This window comes from Dryobates pubescens, chromosome 20, assembly GCF_014839835.1.
Source record: "Dryobates pubescens isolate bDryPub1 chromosome 20, bDryPub1.pri, whole genome shotgun sequence".
Lineage (NCBI taxonomy): Eukaryota > Metazoa > Chordata > Aves > Piciformes > Picidae > Dryobates > Dryobates pubescens.
Genome location: NC_071631.1, coordinates 20,873,627 through 20,890,000, shown reverse-complemented (window position 1 = coordinate 20,890,000; position 16,374 = coordinate 20,873,627). Strand labels below are relative to the sequence as shown.

Genomic DNA, 16,374 nt, shown 5'->3' with positions numbered 1-16,374 from the left:
CAGGTCCAGTAAGGAGTGGAGGTTCTTCTTGCCCTTCTTTTTAGTGTTAATGTATTTGTAACAATGCTTTTTGTTGTCTCTCACAGAGGTGTTCAGCTTCAGTTCCAGCTGGGCCTTTGCCTCTCTAATTTTATTCCTACATAATCTAACCACTTCCTTGAACATACCTGGAGAAGCCTTCCCCTCCTTCCAGAGGTGATGCAGCCTCTTTTTTCCCCTTCAATCCTTTAAATCCCTTAAATCATGATCAAGGGATGCCTGTTGACAAAGCTTTTTACTGCAGCTACAGGAGGCTTCACACTTGCAGGCTTCTCGTCCTGCTGGAGGATTTCAACCACCCTGACATCTGCTGGGAAAGTAGCAAAGTGAGCTGCAGGCCAAGCAGGAGACTCCTGACATGCATGGAGAATAACTTCTTGAGCCAAGCAATGGACAGCCCTACCATAGGGGATGTGATACTGGACCTGATGGTCACCAGTGCAGGTGAGCTAAGTGGTGACAGCAAGACTGGAAGCAGCCCAGGGCCATCAAAGTCATCTAACTTTTTACTTTCATTTGTCACTAGTGGAAGTTGGAACAAATGCTGTCACATTCCAGGCATTCTTGGGAAGTGCTGTACTGCTGTGCAGTGCTCCAGGCTATCATGGGGGTTTATCTCCTAAAACAATGTCTTTATAGTAAGATTCACAGCTCTGTATCAAATTCAATCAGTGCTCACTGAAACCTTTGGAACCACAAGATTTTACCTGCTTCTTTGCTTAGAAGTGGAGAGTTTCCCTCTGCTTGATTCCATCTGCTGCTCAGCTTAATGATGCACAACTTGTTTGTACAAATTAAACTTCTCTAATTGCACACCAGGCTGCTTCCAATCATAGAATCATAGAATCAACCAGGCTGGAAAAGACCTCAGAGATCATCAAGTCCAACCTGTTACCTACTACCTAACGCCTCCTGACAACTCAACCATGGCTCCAGGTGCCACAGCCAATCCCCTCTTGAACACCTCCAGGGATGGGGACTCCACCACCTCCCTGGGCAGCACATCCCAGTGGCAGATTACTCTTTCTGAGACGAAATTTCTCCTCACCTCCAGCCTAAACTTCCCCTGGCACAGCTTGAGACTGTGTCCTCTTGTTCTGGTGCTGGTTGCCTGGGAGAAGAGAGCAAGCCCCACCTGGCTCCAACCTCCCTTCAGGAAGCTGTAGAGAGAATGCTTCTGTGTTCTGTGTCTCTGTCACTCATGGGGGCACCTCCTCTTATTTCTTTCACCAGACACAACTGACAAACAGCACTGTCCTATATACTTAATCTCTCCTGCCACATGATTTCTGGTCATGCCCAGATCCCTGCTTTCTGTCTTAACTCCTAAGCTGGTGCAATTTTCTGGGAGGAACGAAGAGTGAGGCTGCAAAGAGAGGCAGGTGTCTGGCTGGGCAGCCATGGATCTATATAAACACAGCTCTGGAAGAGAGTAAGTCACAGCGCAGCCTGCAGCATGCCACTTTCAGCCCCAGCCGCAGACAGCCGGCAGAGAGCCTCAGCAGCATTCTCCCTCAGCTGTCTGTCCTTAGTTCTCTCTGTCACAGCTTTCAGCAGCAGTTACTGGTGTGAGGGGACGAGGAAAGTTGCCAAACCTTTCTGCACGGAGCAGAGCAGAGGGGAGCAGTGCATCCGCTTCAACAGCCCCGACGGCAACGACAGCAGCGCCGTGCAGTACATCTGGGAGACAGGAGATGACAAGTTCATTGACAGGAAGTTTCATGCTGGCATTTGGTATTCCTGTGAAGAAATGGTAAATGAAGAAGGTGAGTAAGCCTCCTGGACACCCACTTCAGAAAGCAGTCAGTGTTCTTCCCACTTGTTTGGTGTCACCCCCCTCTTTGCTGTACTACCTTGGATATATCTGAAAGGAAAAGCTACCCTTCAAAAGCTGCACTTCTCTGGGAGGGATGATCTTGGAGGCTACTGCCTAATAGATTCCTAAAGAATCTGAATGAATTATTCAAAAGGAGAGCCAGAGGGAGCTGAGGGCTCTGTAGCTTGGAGAAGAAGAGACTGAGAAGTCCCCTCATTACAAAGCTGTGCAGGGTGAGTGCCCAGAGGCTGGAGCCAGGCTCTGCTGGGTGCTGCCCAATGCCAGCACAAGAGGCAGTGGTGGAAGCTGAGGCAGAGGAAGTGCCATGGAAACAGGAGGAAAAAAATTTTTCCCTGTGAGGGTGCCAGAGCCCTGGAGCAGGCTGCCCAGGGGGCTTGTGGAGTCTTCCTCTCTGGAGAGATTCAAACCCCACCTGGATGTGTTCCTGTGTGACCTGCTCTAGGTGCTCCTGCTCTGGCAGGGGGGGGTGGATTGGATGAGCTTTTGAGGTCCCTTCCAACCCCTAACATTCTGTGATTCTGAGTGGTTCAAAGAAATTTAGAGGGACAGGTTGCAGCACAAATTAATTAACTAAAAAAAAATACTATTCCTGGAGCACCAAGTCAAGTTACTTTGAGAGGAAAGTGTTTCCTTTTGCTATTGCTTTTGGGCAAAAATGGAAGTATTTGCCTCAAATGCTTGCTCACAGTCCCCTCTGGCAATATATAAAGCACATTTTGGTTTAAAAATCATTTTAGCAATTGAAGCTCTGAGTTCTAAGTTATCCCTTCCTGAGCAGAGATATTTCTCCTTTCGTGCTGCAATCTCACCTTTCACAAATCAAAGCAGAAGATTCTTCTCACCCTGCTAAAGCACACTTTGGGGATTTACCAGTCATGAGCTGTGGCATTTCATTGATTTTTCCCCTGCATGTGTAGGTGTCAGTAGAATGAAATTAGCTTCTAATTCGTTGTGGGTCTTTATATCAGGGAAGCTGCTTAGCTGGTTCAAGAAATAAAGCCCTGGAGCAACATTAGGTCTTTCCCACCCTGTGACAGGACAAGGAGCAAGGGACGCAAGCTGCAGCTCAGGAGGCTCCACCTCTACACAAGGGGAACTTCTTTATTGTAAGGGTCACAGAGCTCTGGAACAGGCTGCCCAAAGAGGTTGTGGAGTCTCCTCTGGAGACTTTCAAAGCCTGTCTGGATGTGTTCCTGTGTGACCTGAGCAGGATTGTATGGTCCTGCTCTAGCAGGGGCTTGGACTCAAAGACCTCTTTGGGTCCCTCCCAACCCCTGACATCCTCTGAGCCCGTGATCCCTTGTTGTCCTGATCAGTTTAGAAATGGCAACTGGAACAAAAGTAGAGGAATACATAGAATACATAGAATACATAGAATAAACCAGGTTGGAAGAGACCTTCAAGATCATCGCGTCCAACCCATCAACCAATCCAACTCCGCCCAAGCAACTAACCCACAGCACCAAGTACCCCGTCAAGTCTTCTCCTAAAAACCTCCAGTGATGGTGACTCCACCACCTCCCCAGGCAGCCCATTCCAATGTGCAATCACTCTTTCTGTATAGAACTTTTTTCTAACATCCAGCCTGTATCTCCCCTGGCGCAGCCTGAGACTGTGTCCTCTTGTTCTGGTACTGCTTGCCTGGGAGAAGAGACCAACATCCGTCTGTCTACAACAGCTGTCATCTGTGCTATAAAATGCAAATATTCTCACAGGTGCCACTCCTTGCCCAGAGAGGTTGTGGAGTCTCTTCTCTGGAGACATTCACACTCTGCCTGGATGTGTTCCTGTGTGATGTGCCTGTGGTGACCCTGCTCTGGCAGGGGGGGTGGGGTGGATGATTTTTCGAGGTGCCTTCCACCCCCTGACATTCTGTGACTCTTTAAAGCCCAGAATGTCTTGGAAGTTAGGCAGTTTTAAGGGGGTAAATGTCAAAGATCAGAGTCTGAAACTGGACACAGCACTCCAGGTGTGGTCTCAGCAGGGCAGAGCAGAGGGGGAGAGGAACCTCCCCAGCCCTGCTGGCCACACTTTGCTTGCTGCAGCCCAGGGTCCCATTGGCTCTCTGGGCCACAAGGGCACATTGCTGTCCCATGCAGAACTTGCTGTCCACCAGCACTCCAAGGACTTTCTCCATGGAGCTGCTTTCCAGCAGGTGAGCCCCCAACCTGCCTTGTTCCTGTAAGGAGAGGTCTTCACTAGGGAGAAGATGGTGTAGAGGCCACTGGTCCCATTCTGGCTTTCACAGCTACAGCCTTTTGGAATTCCATTCACAGCCTTTTGGAATTCCATTCACAGCCTTCCTCTAAGTCTCCTAGCCTCTGCTTCTGCTTTGATAAAGTCTGGAAGGATTCTCTTGCTAAATTCCAGGAGCAGGTTCATGTGCCAGGGGCTCTGTCTGTGCACAACCATACACCAGAAACAGTTTTCCCTGGTCATCTAAGTTTGTGCTTTGATGTATTCTCTGCTTTCTCTTAATCTTTTCTTTTAGATCATTACAGAATGCAAAATAATCCATCTAAAACCTTTTTTTTGTCCTTTTAATCTTTGTTTTCAGGTGAGAAATGTAGAAGCTTCATCAGTCTGACCCAAGCTGCTGATCGAGGTAGGTATGAATATTTTATGCAAACAAAACTTTTCCTGACCAGGTTAATCAACAGAAATATTCTGTGGTTTGGTATCAAAAATCCTTGCTTTAATCTCACACAGTTTTGGTCCTCTATTTAGCTTCTCAGTTTCCAAATGAAGTCCACATGACTTGAAGTCAATCTATGGCTTCTGAAACACTCAGTTTTCCAATCTGAATCTTCCCATTTCTAGTTTTGCTCCATGCCTCCCCCCCCAAGTCCTATCCCTCCCTGACACCCTCAAAAGTCCCTCCCCAGCTTTCTTGGAGCCCCTTTCACATACTGGAAGGCCACAAGAAGGTCTCCTGGGAGTCTTCTCTCCTCCAGACTGCACAACCCCAACTCCCTCAAGTCTGTCCTCAGAGCAGAGCAGCTCCAGCCCTCTGCTCATCCTCGTGGCCCTTCTCTGGACACCTTCCAGCACCTCCAGAGCCTTCCTGGCACAGAGGCTCCAGAACTGGCCCCAGAGCTCCAGCTGTGGTCTCAGCAGAGTGGAGCAGAGGGGCAGAATCCCCTCCCTGCCCTGCTGGCCACACTTCTCTTGCTGCAGCCCAGGCTCTGCTTGGCTCTCTGGGCTGCAAGCGCTCACTGCTGGCTCCTGTTGAGCTTCTCCTCCCCCAGCACCCCCAAGGCCTTTTCTTCAGGGCTGCTCTCAGGCCAGCCCCTGCCCAGCCTATAGCAGTGCTGGGAATTGCCCCAACACAGATGCAGGACCTTGCCCTTGGTCTTCTTGAACCTCATTAGGTTGTCATGGGCCCAGCTCTGCAGCCTGTCCAGGTCCCTCTGGATGGATCCCTTCCCTCCAGCTGTTTGTTGCACCACACAGCTTGGTGTTGTCAGCAAACTTGCTGAGTATGCTGAGAGGACTTGAGGGAAACATATTGTGGATCAAACCAATCTTGGTGGCAGTCTGAATACCCTCCCTGTACCTTACAGAGCTCTAAGGAGGCATTTCCATTCCCCTCTCTGTTCCTGTTCCTACAAACCATGCCTAGAGGTGCTGGTCAGTGCCAGCCCCTGCAATGCAATCCCCATCACTGATGTGGTTACACCAGTCACTTTGCAAGTGGTTGATCCAGAAGGAAAAAAGAGATCTTCCTTCCTCCCCAGGAGGCTGAAATTGCATGTGCAGGATACTGGGCTTGGAGAACTTCTCTGAATACTGGGGGAACCTCATGAGTTTCAACAAGGGCAAGAGTAGGGTCCTGCACCTGGGAGGAACAACCTCTGCACCAGGACAGTCGAGGGGTGACCCGATGGAAAGAACCTCTGCAGAGAAGGGTCTGGGAGTGCTGATGGGCAGCAGTGGTCTCCTGGCATGCATGAAGAAGAGCATGACCAGCAAGTTGAAGGAAGTTCTCCTTCCCCTCTACTCTGTATTACTAAGGACACATCTGGAATATGAGGTTCAGTTCTGGGCTCCCCGGTTCAAGAGAGCCAGGGAACTAGTGGAGAGAGTCCAACAGAGGATTACAAGGATTCTGAGGGGCCTGGAACAGCTCTGTAAGGAGGAAAGGCTGAGAGCCCTGGGGCTGTTGAGCCTGGAGAAGAGCAGCCCCAGAGGGGAGCTGAGCAATGCTCAGCAAGAGCTAAAGGAGCTGTGGGGGGCAAGAGGCTGGGGCCAGGCTCTGCTGAGTGGTGCCCAGGGACAGCACAAGGGGCAGTGGGCACAGACTGGAACCCAGGAGGTTCCACCTGAACAGCAGGAGAAAGTTCTTTATTGGGAGGGTGTTGCAGGCCAGGAGCAGGCTGCCCAGAGAGGTTGTGGAGTCTCCTTCTCTGGAGAGCTTCCAGCCCCAGCTGGGCATAGTCAGGGTGGTGGTGTTAGGTCACAGGCTGGACTTGATGATCTCAGATTCCAGCCTCACTAACCCTGTGGTTCTGTGACTGCTAATAACACCAGTGCTGTTGATTTGCTTTCCTAGGGGTTTTGTGGCTGTCTATTGTAGCAGAGCTCCTGTACATCACTTTGCTTCTGATGGGAGTCATTCTGATGTCAGTAGAGATGTGCCTCTGCAGCACTGCCATCGACGGGCTGAAGATCAACGCCTTCTCCGCAGTGGTCACCGTGCTAGCAGGTACAGCCAAGGAGCCTCATTCACTGCATCCAGGAAATGCACCACTGGAAATCAGTCAATGTCCAAGTTCACAGGATCAGAGGATCAGAGGATGCTAGGGGTTGGAAGGGACCTCTGGAGACCTTCCAGTCCAACCCCCCTGCCAGAGCAGGACCATAGAATCCAGCACAGGTCACACAGGAACACATCCAGACGGGGCTGAGAAGTCTGGAGGAAGAGCTTCTCTATTCTAAGGGTGACAGAGCACTGGAACAGGTTCCCCAGAGAGGTTGTGGGGTCTCCTTCTCTGGAGACTTTCAAGCCCTGTCTGGATGTGATGCTCTGATCCTGTGATCCTGTATTGTCAGTGTCGCCAGGTTTTGTAAGAGTAGATTGAGGGAGGTTCTCCTCCCCCTCTCCTCTGCCCTGCTGAGACCTCACCTGGAGTATTGCATCCAGCTCTGGGCTCCCCAGTTCAGGAGGGATAGGGATAGGGATCTGCTGGAAAGAGTCCAAGGGAGGGCTCCAAGGATGCTGAAGGGACTGCAGCACTGCCTGGGGAGGAGAGGCTGAGAGCCCTGGGGCTGTTTCCCATGGCTATGAGCTATTCCTTATCTGAATAATCACAAACACACATTTTTATCCACATCCTTGTTTGATTTGCCATGTACAGTATTAAGGAGGCTTAGGCAGCAAGCTTTTTCCTGGACATTATGTCTCCTAGTAAAATGTATTGAAATATTAAAAACTGAAACCCATCTGTGTCCCAGCTCTGAAACTTCTCTATAAATCCTTTACAGATAGAACCCAAATCTATTTGCCCTAATCTGTGATGAAGAGTCTAGCAGACAAATGCAAATTCAAGTTCAGCTCCTGGTAAGAGTGCCTGCAGAATCCTAGCTGTGTTCAAAAAACCCCTGTTAAGGTATTTAGTCATTAAAAAGAAGACCCAAACACATTAACACCTGTGTCTGACTTCTCAGTTCCCTCAGCATTTGAGCTCAGGCTGAATACAATCTGAAGATGTGCATTCTGACTTGGGCAGAACTTGATCACTTAGAGGAAGACTCAGTGTGAAACTTTCTGACCATAGCTATGTAGGCTTCTTATGTCCCCAGTGCTGCTCCTGACTCTGCAAGAATAATGAATCACAGAGTGTTAGGGGCTGGAAGGGACCTCCACAGCTCAGATAGTCCAACCCCCTCCCCCGTGCCAGAGCAGGGTCACCTAGAGCAGCTCACACAGGAACACATCCAGGTGGGGTTTGAATATCTCCAGAGAGGGAGACTCCACAACCCCCCTGGGCAGCCTGCTCCAGGGCTCTGGCACCCTCACAGGGAAAAAGGTTTTCCTCACATTTACATGGAATTTCCTATGCCTCAGCTTCCACCATTGCCCCTTGTGCTGGCATTGCTCTCTCTTAACTACTCGTGCCCTGCTAGGAAAGAGACACTCCCTTGCTATGAAAGAGACATTATTGACACCACCTCCTTCTTGTCCTCAGCAGCCTTTGAGAAAAATCATAGAATCACAGAAGTGTCAGGGCTGGAAGGGACCTCAAGGCTCAGCCAGTCCCAACCCCCTGCCATGGACAGGGACACCTCACACTGCAGCAGGTTGCTCACAGCCACCTCCAGCCTGGCTGCAAACACCTCCAGGAATGAGGCTTCCACCACCTCCCTGGGCAACTTGTGCCAGGCTCTCACCACCCTCATGAGGAACAACTTCTTAACATCTAATCTAAATCTTCCTTTCTCTAGCTTGGATCCATTCCCCCCAGTCCTATCACTCCTTGAGACCCTCACAAGTCCCTCCCCAGCTTTCTTGGAGCCCCCTTCAGATCCTGGAAGGCTACAAGAAGGTCTCCTGGGAGCCTTCTCTTCTCCAGGCTGAGCAGCCCCTACTCTCTCAGTCTGCCCTCATAGCAGAGCAGCTCCAGCCCTCTGCTCATCCTCGTGGCCTTTCTCTAGCCTTGCCTTGTTATGTCCAAGGACCTGCATCCCAGGCTGAGAGACACCAGGTGCTAGCTAGTTAGTTTTGCAAGAATTCATGAAATAGACCTAACCAATTGGCTTCTGTGAGTGTGAGGGACTGTCTGCTCTGAAAAGCTACAGTGTTTTAGCAACTGGGATGGTGGGGAGTGCAAGGGTGATCATGGCTTTGGAAATGAAGCTGAGAACAAAGCCCTGCTGTTCACAGGGCATCATAGAATCACAGAATAGCTCAGGTTGGAAGGGATCTCAGAGATCATCTACTCCAACCTCCCCACCATGTGCAGGGACACAGAATACAGAATTCAGAGTACAGAATTACCCAGGTTGGAAAAAACCTTCGAGATCAAGTCTACCCAACACCATCTGATCAACTCAACCATGGCACCAAGGGCCTCATCCACTCTCTTCTTAAACACTTCCAGGGATGGGGACTCCACCACCTCCCTGGGCAGCACATCCCAATGGCCAATCTCTCTTGCTGGGAAGAATTTCTTCCTCACCTCCAGCCTAAACCTCCCCTGGCACAGCTTGAGACTGTGTCCTCTTGTTCTGGTGCTGGGTGCCTGGGAGAAGAGACCAACTCCCACCTGGCTACAACCTCCCTTCAGGGAGTTGGAGAGAGCAAGGAGGTCTCCTCTGAGCCTCCTCCAGGCAAAGCAACCCCAGCTCCCTCAGCCTCTCCTCACAGGGAGGTCTCTCAACTAAGACCTCATCTGACCTGGCCTTGATCTATATCCTGAGGAATATTTCCTCTGTTATCACTAAATATGTCCAATTCCACACCTGCCATTTCTCAGGGCTGCTCCCTTGCTTACAGGGAAGCTCACTACTTGAAGATAAGATGCTAAGGGCAAATGGATATCCTTAGGGTCAGGCAGGAGCCTAGCAGGAATTTTGAAAATTAAACTATGAAACACCAGCTCCTTTCATAAGGGAAAGGGAATGAGACACTGGGATGTGCTGCCCAGGGAGGTGGTGGAGGCACCATCCCTGGAGGTGTTTAAGGGAAGATTGGATGTGGCACTGAGTGACATGGTCTGGCTGCTGTGGTGGTGTTAGGTCACAGGCTGGACTTGATGAACTGGAGTCCTGTGTCCAGTTCTGGGCTCCTCAGGCTAGGAAAGAGGTTGAGCTGCTGGAAGGTGTCCAGAGAAGGGCAACAAAGCTGGGGAGGGGTCTGGAGCACAGCCCTGTGAGGAGAGGCTGAGGGAGCTGGGGTTGCTTAGCCTGCAGAAGAGGAGGCTCAGGGGAGACCTTCTTGATCTCTGCAACTCCCTGAAGGGAGGTTGTAGCCAGGTGGGGGTTGGGCTCTTCTCCCGGGCAGGCACCCAGCACCAGAAGAAGAGGACACAGTCTCAAGCTGTGCCAGGGGAGGTTTAGGCTGGAGGTGAGGAAGAAGTTCTTCATAGAAAGAGTAATTGGCCATTGGGATGTGCTGCCCAGGGAGGTGGTGGAGTCACCATCACTGGATGTGTTTAGGAGGAGACTTGATGGGGTGCTTGGTGCCATGGTTTAGTTGATCACATGGTGTTGGATGATAGGTTGGACTTGATGATCTCAAAGGTTCATTCCATTCCATTCCATTCCATCTAAGAGGTCCACTCCAGCCTCAGTAACTCTGTGATTCTGTGATTCCTAACCTCGACCTCCAGTGATTTTTCATGTACATCAAGAGCTTGTTCACCTTCTCATTCACTGTGACAAACCTGGCTGCATGGAAGGCACTGGCAAAGGGCATATGGCTGCACACCTTGGAGAAAGCTTTCCCCTGAGCCACAGGAAACTGTGGGCAGCTGGATCTGTGCCATGGGACTGAGTGATACTGTGTGGTAATGGTGCCCTATGAGGAGAGGCTGAGAGCCCTGGGCCTTGTAAGTCTGGAGAAAAGAAGACTGAGAGTGGATTTAATCAATGTCTCTCAATAGCTGAGGGCTGGGGGTCAGGAGGCAGGGGCCAGGCTCTGCTCAGCTCCACTCTGGGATAGGAGAAGGGGCAATGGATGGAAACTCCAGCACAGGAGGTTCCACCTCAACATGAGGAGGAACTTCTTCCCTGGGAGGGTCCCAGAGCCCTGGAGCAGGCTGCCCAGAGAGGTTGTGGAGTCTCCTTCTCTGGAGCCTTTCTCTGGAGCTTATAACCATGGGAAACAGCCCCAGGGCTCTCAGCCTCTCCTCCCCAGGCAGTGCTGCAGTCCCTTCAGCATCCTTGGAGCCCTCCCTTGGACTCTCTCCAGCAGATCCCTATCCCTATCCCTCCTGAACTGGGGAGCCCAGAGCTGGATGCAATACTCCAGGTGAGGTCTCAGCAGGGCAGAGGAGAGGGGGAGGAGAACCTCCCTCAATCTACTCTTACAAAACCTGGCGACACTGACAATACAAGATCACAGGATCAGAGCATCACATCCAGACAGGGCTTGAAAGTCTCCAGAGAAGGAGACCCCAGAACCTGTTCCAGTGCTCTGTCACCCTTAGAATAGAGAAGCTCTTCCTCCAGACTTCTCAGCCCCATCTGGATGTGTTCCTGAGTGACCTGTGCTGGATTCTATGCTCCTGCTCTGGCAGGGGACTCAAAGACCTCTGGAGGTCCCTTCTAACCCCTAACATCCTCTGATCCTGTGAGCCCTGCTAAGGGCTGGCTTACTAAGATGATTTCAGAGAGCAAATCAACTTGCTGCCTTTTCACATCTGTGTACTGCATGCCCCACTCCTCCTTCAGAGTCCTCTAACACACAGAGGAGGTGCCAAGGGACTGTCTCAGTGACTGCACTGGCAAAAGCATGACACAAACACACCTGGGTCATAAACTGAGTGGTGTACAGAATTCAGACTCTTGCTAAAGGAGCTCAAGGGACAACTGCAAAAAGCTAACAAATAAGAATCTCCTCAAATCCCATTTTTAATCTTCTTATGCTATTATGTTTTCTAGGTCTTCTGGGCATGGTTGCTCACATGATGTACACAACTGTCTTTCAAATGACTGTAAATCTTGGTCCTGAAGACTGGAGACCTCACACCTGGGATTATGGCTGGTCCTACTGGTACCTATTGGTTTCTATTTGGTCCTTCCCTGACATTTCAGTCCCTTAGCTTATATTCAAGGAATGTGTACCTAATTTCTAAGGGACAGGCCTACCTTGTGTCACTTCTGAGGATCCAGATCACTAAGCAGCTGGTTTTCTCCACATTCCATTGCCTTAGATGATTGCACAGAATGTGTAAGCTTGTTAGTTCTGTATCTGACACACTTCAGACAGCACAGAGACCTCTAACTGCTGTCCATACATACAAGACCCACACCACAGAATCACTGCATGGTAGGACTTGGAAGGGACCTATGGAGGTCACCTAGTCCAACCCCTGCTGAAGGAGGGTCACCCAGAGCAGGTTGCACAGGATGGCATCCAGGTGGGTTCTGAAAGTCTCCAGAGGAGGAGACTCCACAGCCTCTGTGGGTGGCCTGGTCCAGTGCTCTGTCACCCTCACAGCAAAGAATTCTTGTGTCACGTTCAGATGGAACTTCCACTTGCTTCCCATTGCCCCTCAGTCCTACCACTGTGACAAGAGACTGTCCCTTCTTGATAGCCCCACTTAAGGTATTGATCAACCTTCTCTTCTCCAGACTAAACAGCCCCAGGTCTCTCCGCCTTTCCCCGTAAGTCAGATGTTCTACTCCCTTAATCATCCTTGCAGCCCTTCCTTCTACTCTCTCCAGTTGCTCCCTGTCTCCTGAACTGGGGAGCCCAGAAACAGACACAAAACTCCAGGTCAGGTCTCACTAGGGCACAGTAGAGGGCCAGGAGAACCTCCCTTGACCTGCTGGTCACACTCACCTTGCTGCACCCCAGGATCCCATTGGCCTACTTGGGCACAAGGGCACACTTCTGTCCCATGCAGAACTTACTGCCCCCCCAGGACTCCAAGGTCCTTCTCCATGGCGCTGCTTTCCAGCAGGTCAGTCCCTAAGCTGTACTGGTACATTCCTGCCCAGGTGTAGGACCCTACACTTGCTCTTGTTAAACCTCATCAGGTTCCTCTCCACCCAACTCTCCATTTTGTCCAGACCTCATCAGCTTGATGATCTGTCAGCCACTCCTCTCAGTTTGGTATCATCAGCAAACTTGCTGAGGGTCCACTCTGTCCCTTCATCCAGGTAGTTAATGAAGATGTTGAACAAGGCTGGACCCAGTCCTGACCCTGGGGGAGCACCACTAGCTACAGGCCTCCAGCCGAGCCCTGCACCACTGATCACAACTGTCTGGGCTCCACTGTTTAGCCAGACCTTGATCCATCTTACAGTCCACTCATCTAACTCACACTTCCTGAGCTTCCCTGGGAGGATGTTATGGGACATGGTGTCAAAATTCAAGGAAGACAACATCCACTGCTCTTCCTTCATCCAGCAAGCTGGTCACCACATCAGGGAAGGCTATCAGATTGGGCTGTCATCATTTCCCAAATTGCTATCTACAGCTCCCTGAAGGGAGGCTGTAGCCAGGTGGGGGTTGGTCTCTTCTCCCAGGCACCCAGCACCAGGACAAGAGGACACAGTCTCAAGCTGTGCCAGGGGAAGTTTAGGCTGGAGGTGAGGAGAAAGTTCTTCCCAGACAGAGAGATTGGCCACTGGGATGTGCTGCCCAGGGAGGTGGTGGAGTCCCCATCCCTGGAGGTGTTCAAGAAAGTATTGGATGTGGCCCTTGAAGCTATGGTTTAGTTAGTCATGAGGTGTTGGGCGATAGGTTGGACTTGATGATCTCTGAGGTCTTTTCCACCCTTGCTGATTCTATGACTTTTTGCTTCTTTGACTCTCAGTTCTCACAGAATCACAGAATTAGCAAGGTTGGAAAAGACCTTTGGGAACATCAAGTCCAACCTACCACCCAACAGCATCTGATCAACTAAACCATGGCCCCAAGTGCCCCATCCAGTCTTGTTTCAAACACTTCCAGGGATGGTGACTCCACCACCTCCCCAGGCAGCCCCTTCCAATGGCCAATCACTTTATCTGTGAAGAATTTCTTCCTAACTCCCAGCCTGAACCTCCCCTGGGGCAGCTTTAGATTCTGTTCTGCTGTGCTCTGCTTCCATTCATTCATTTGTGTGTTTGCTCTTGCAATAATCATTTGGTTTCTCTGGTTTGGAGCTCTGATCTCTTTGCTAGGAGATGTCTCTTGTTTTTTTCATGAGTGAGGTTAGGCCTGGGTTTACTCTAATAAGAAGAGTGGTCAGTGGAAAGGGGCTTCCTTTGCTACTTCTTTGCAGGGACACTTTCCACTAGATCAGGTTGCCTGGGACCACATCCAGCCTGGCCTTAAAAACCTCCAGGGATGGAGGTTCCACCATGTCCCTGGGCAACCTGTTCCAGTGTCTCACCACCCTCATGGTGCAGAACTTCTTAACATCTAGTCTGTTGTCCTGAATGTTGATTAAGATGACACTTGCTGTGACATCTGATATCCTCTTGTCTTCAAGTAGAATCACAGAATGGTTTGGGTTGGAAAGGAACTCATCCAGTCCAACCCCCTCTGCAGTCAGCAGGGATATCCCCAAGTAGATCAGGCTGCCCAGAGCCCTTTCAAGCTTCACCTTGAATATCTCCAGGGAAGGGTCCACAACCCTCTCCCTGGGCAACCTGTTCCAGTGTCTCACCACCTTCATAGGGAACAACTGCTTCCTAAACTCTAATCTGGATCTCCCCTCCTCTAGCTTGGATCCATCCCCCCCAGTCCTATCACTCCCTGACACCCTCAAAAGTCCCTCCCCAGCTTTCTTATAGCCCACTGCAGATCCTGGAAGGCCACAATAAGGTCTCCTTGGAGGCTTCTCCAGACTGAACAACCCCAACTCTCTCTATCAACCCAATGGCAGGTCCACAACACTGAAAAAACCCACCCCCAAAACCCCAAACAAAAGATGTGAAGGGCTTGGGATGCAACTGTTTGACTAACTGCTGGTGCACGTTTCTGTTCGCAGCCTGGCCTGGGCTTCCTTCGCTTGCTGCATGGCCGCAGCTGTCACCACCCTTAACAAATACACAAAGACTCTCTTGGAATTTGAGCACAAAAGGAAAATGCTGCAAAGAAGCATAAGGATTGAATACAGGTTTCCTGCCCAGGCAGCTCCAGAGAAAGCTTGCAATGTCTATGTGAACTCCTTCCACAGCAGTGCAGAGGATGCTGCACGCCCGGCGAAGGGCCTGCGCCACCTGGCCACCATCACAGTTCTGTGAGCTGTGCCTCAGGGCATCCTGCAAATCCCAGGGCTGGAGCAGGCTGAAATGGCATTCAGCAATAAAACAGGAGTCTTGCAGCAGCTTCAGTTATTTTCTCCATACAGGGGTTGGAGGCCACTATCTGCTGATCTGACTGGCTACCCAGGACTACCTGGTGTTTGCTGGGGGCTTAGGTCTGAGGTGTTTCAAGGAGACTTCTGAGAACCCTAGAATTGTTTGGGTTGGAAAAGACCTCAAGGATCATCCAGTTCCAACCCCCCTGCCATGGGCAGGGACACCTCACATTACAGCAGGTTGCTCACAGCCACCTCCAGCCTGGCTGCAAACATTCTTTCTGTGAAGAACTTTCTCCTCACCTCCCTGGGCAACCTGTGCCAGTCTCTCACCACCCTCATGGGAAACAACTTCTTCCTACCATCCAATCTGAATCTACCCATTTCTACTCTCTTCTTAACCTCATCCAACACTCAGACCATGAGTCAATGCTGATTAACCAAGTGGACCCCAATGATGCTATCTAAGGAGACCCTGAGCATGTCAAGAGTGAGTGCATTGCTCTGGGGATAAAGGGGCAGGACATGATGGCCCAGGTGCTGCTCTCATTGATCCTGCAGGGTCAAGGCTTGGTTGCAAAGAATGGGTCCTGTGGATCAGCACGGGATTCTCCCACTGGAGAAGAACCTGGGAGTGTGGTGGACAGCAAGTTCTGCATGGGACAGCAATGTGCCCTGTGGCCAAGAAGGCCAGTGGGGTCCTGGGGGCATTAAGAGAGTGTCCAACAGATCCAGAGAGGTTCTCCTCCCTCTCTACTCTGCCCTGGTGAGACCCCACCTTGAATACTGCATCCAGTGCTGGGCTCCCCAGTTCAGGAGGGACAGGGATCTGCTGGAAATAGTCCAACAGAGGGCTATGAAGATGATTAAGGGAGTGGAGCACTGCCCTATGGGGAAAGGCTTAGAGCCCTTGGGCTGTTTAGTCTGGAGAGAAGACTGAGAGGGGATTAAGTAAATGTCTCTCAATATCTGAGGGCTGGGGGTCAGGAGGCAGGGGCCAGGCTATGCTCACCTGCACCTGGGATAGGACAAGGGGTAATGGATGGAAATTCCAGCACAGGAGGTTCCACCTCAACATGAGGAGGAACTTCTTCCCTGTGAGGGTCACAGAGTACTGGAGCAGGCTGCCCAGAGAGCCTTCCCAGCCCTGTCTGGATGTGTTCCTGTGTGACCTGTGCTGGATTCTATGGTCCTGCTCTGGCAGGGGGGTTGTCCTGGAAGAGCTCTTTGGGTACCTTCCAACCCCTAACATCCTCTGATCCTGTGATCCTGTGATTATGCACAGCTAGTCCTGGTGACAGGGGTTTGGCTTTGACAACTGAAGGTCTCTCTCAGAAGAGGAGGAAGTGATGGGGAGAAAGAAGGTTCATTTGGCAAAGCTTGGCAATCAGGCTGTCCAACATGGTGAGAAATACTTCAGGAGTAATGGAGGAGGGAGATTTTGTCATGAGACAGAAGTCAACAGTGACAGAAAGCAAACAGTTCAAGGTGCCAGGAAAGAAAAGAGCCCTCAGGAATGAAGAAAAATCCACCTGAGGT

The 16,374-nt window shown here is 50.8% G+C and overlaps 1 protein-coding gene across 1 annotated transcript; it reads left to right on the top strand.

Annotated features, from left to right (window-relative positions):
* The first annotated feature begins 1,469 nt into the window (after positions 1 to 1,469).
* Positions 1,470 to 14,779, top strand: GSG1L2 (GSG1 like 2). The gene is made up of 5 exons (XM_009908785.2): positions 1,470 to 1,805; positions 4,434 to 4,481; positions 6,429 to 6,581; positions 11,480 to 11,591; positions 14,524 to 14,779. The coding sequence occupies exons 1-5, from the start codon at positions 1,496 to 1,498 to the stop codon at positions 14,777 to 14,779; spliced, it is 879 nt and encodes a 292-aa protein (XP_009907087.1). The 5' UTR covers positions 1,470 to 1,495.
* The last annotated feature ends 1,595 nt before the right edge of the window (positions 14,780 to 16,374 follow it).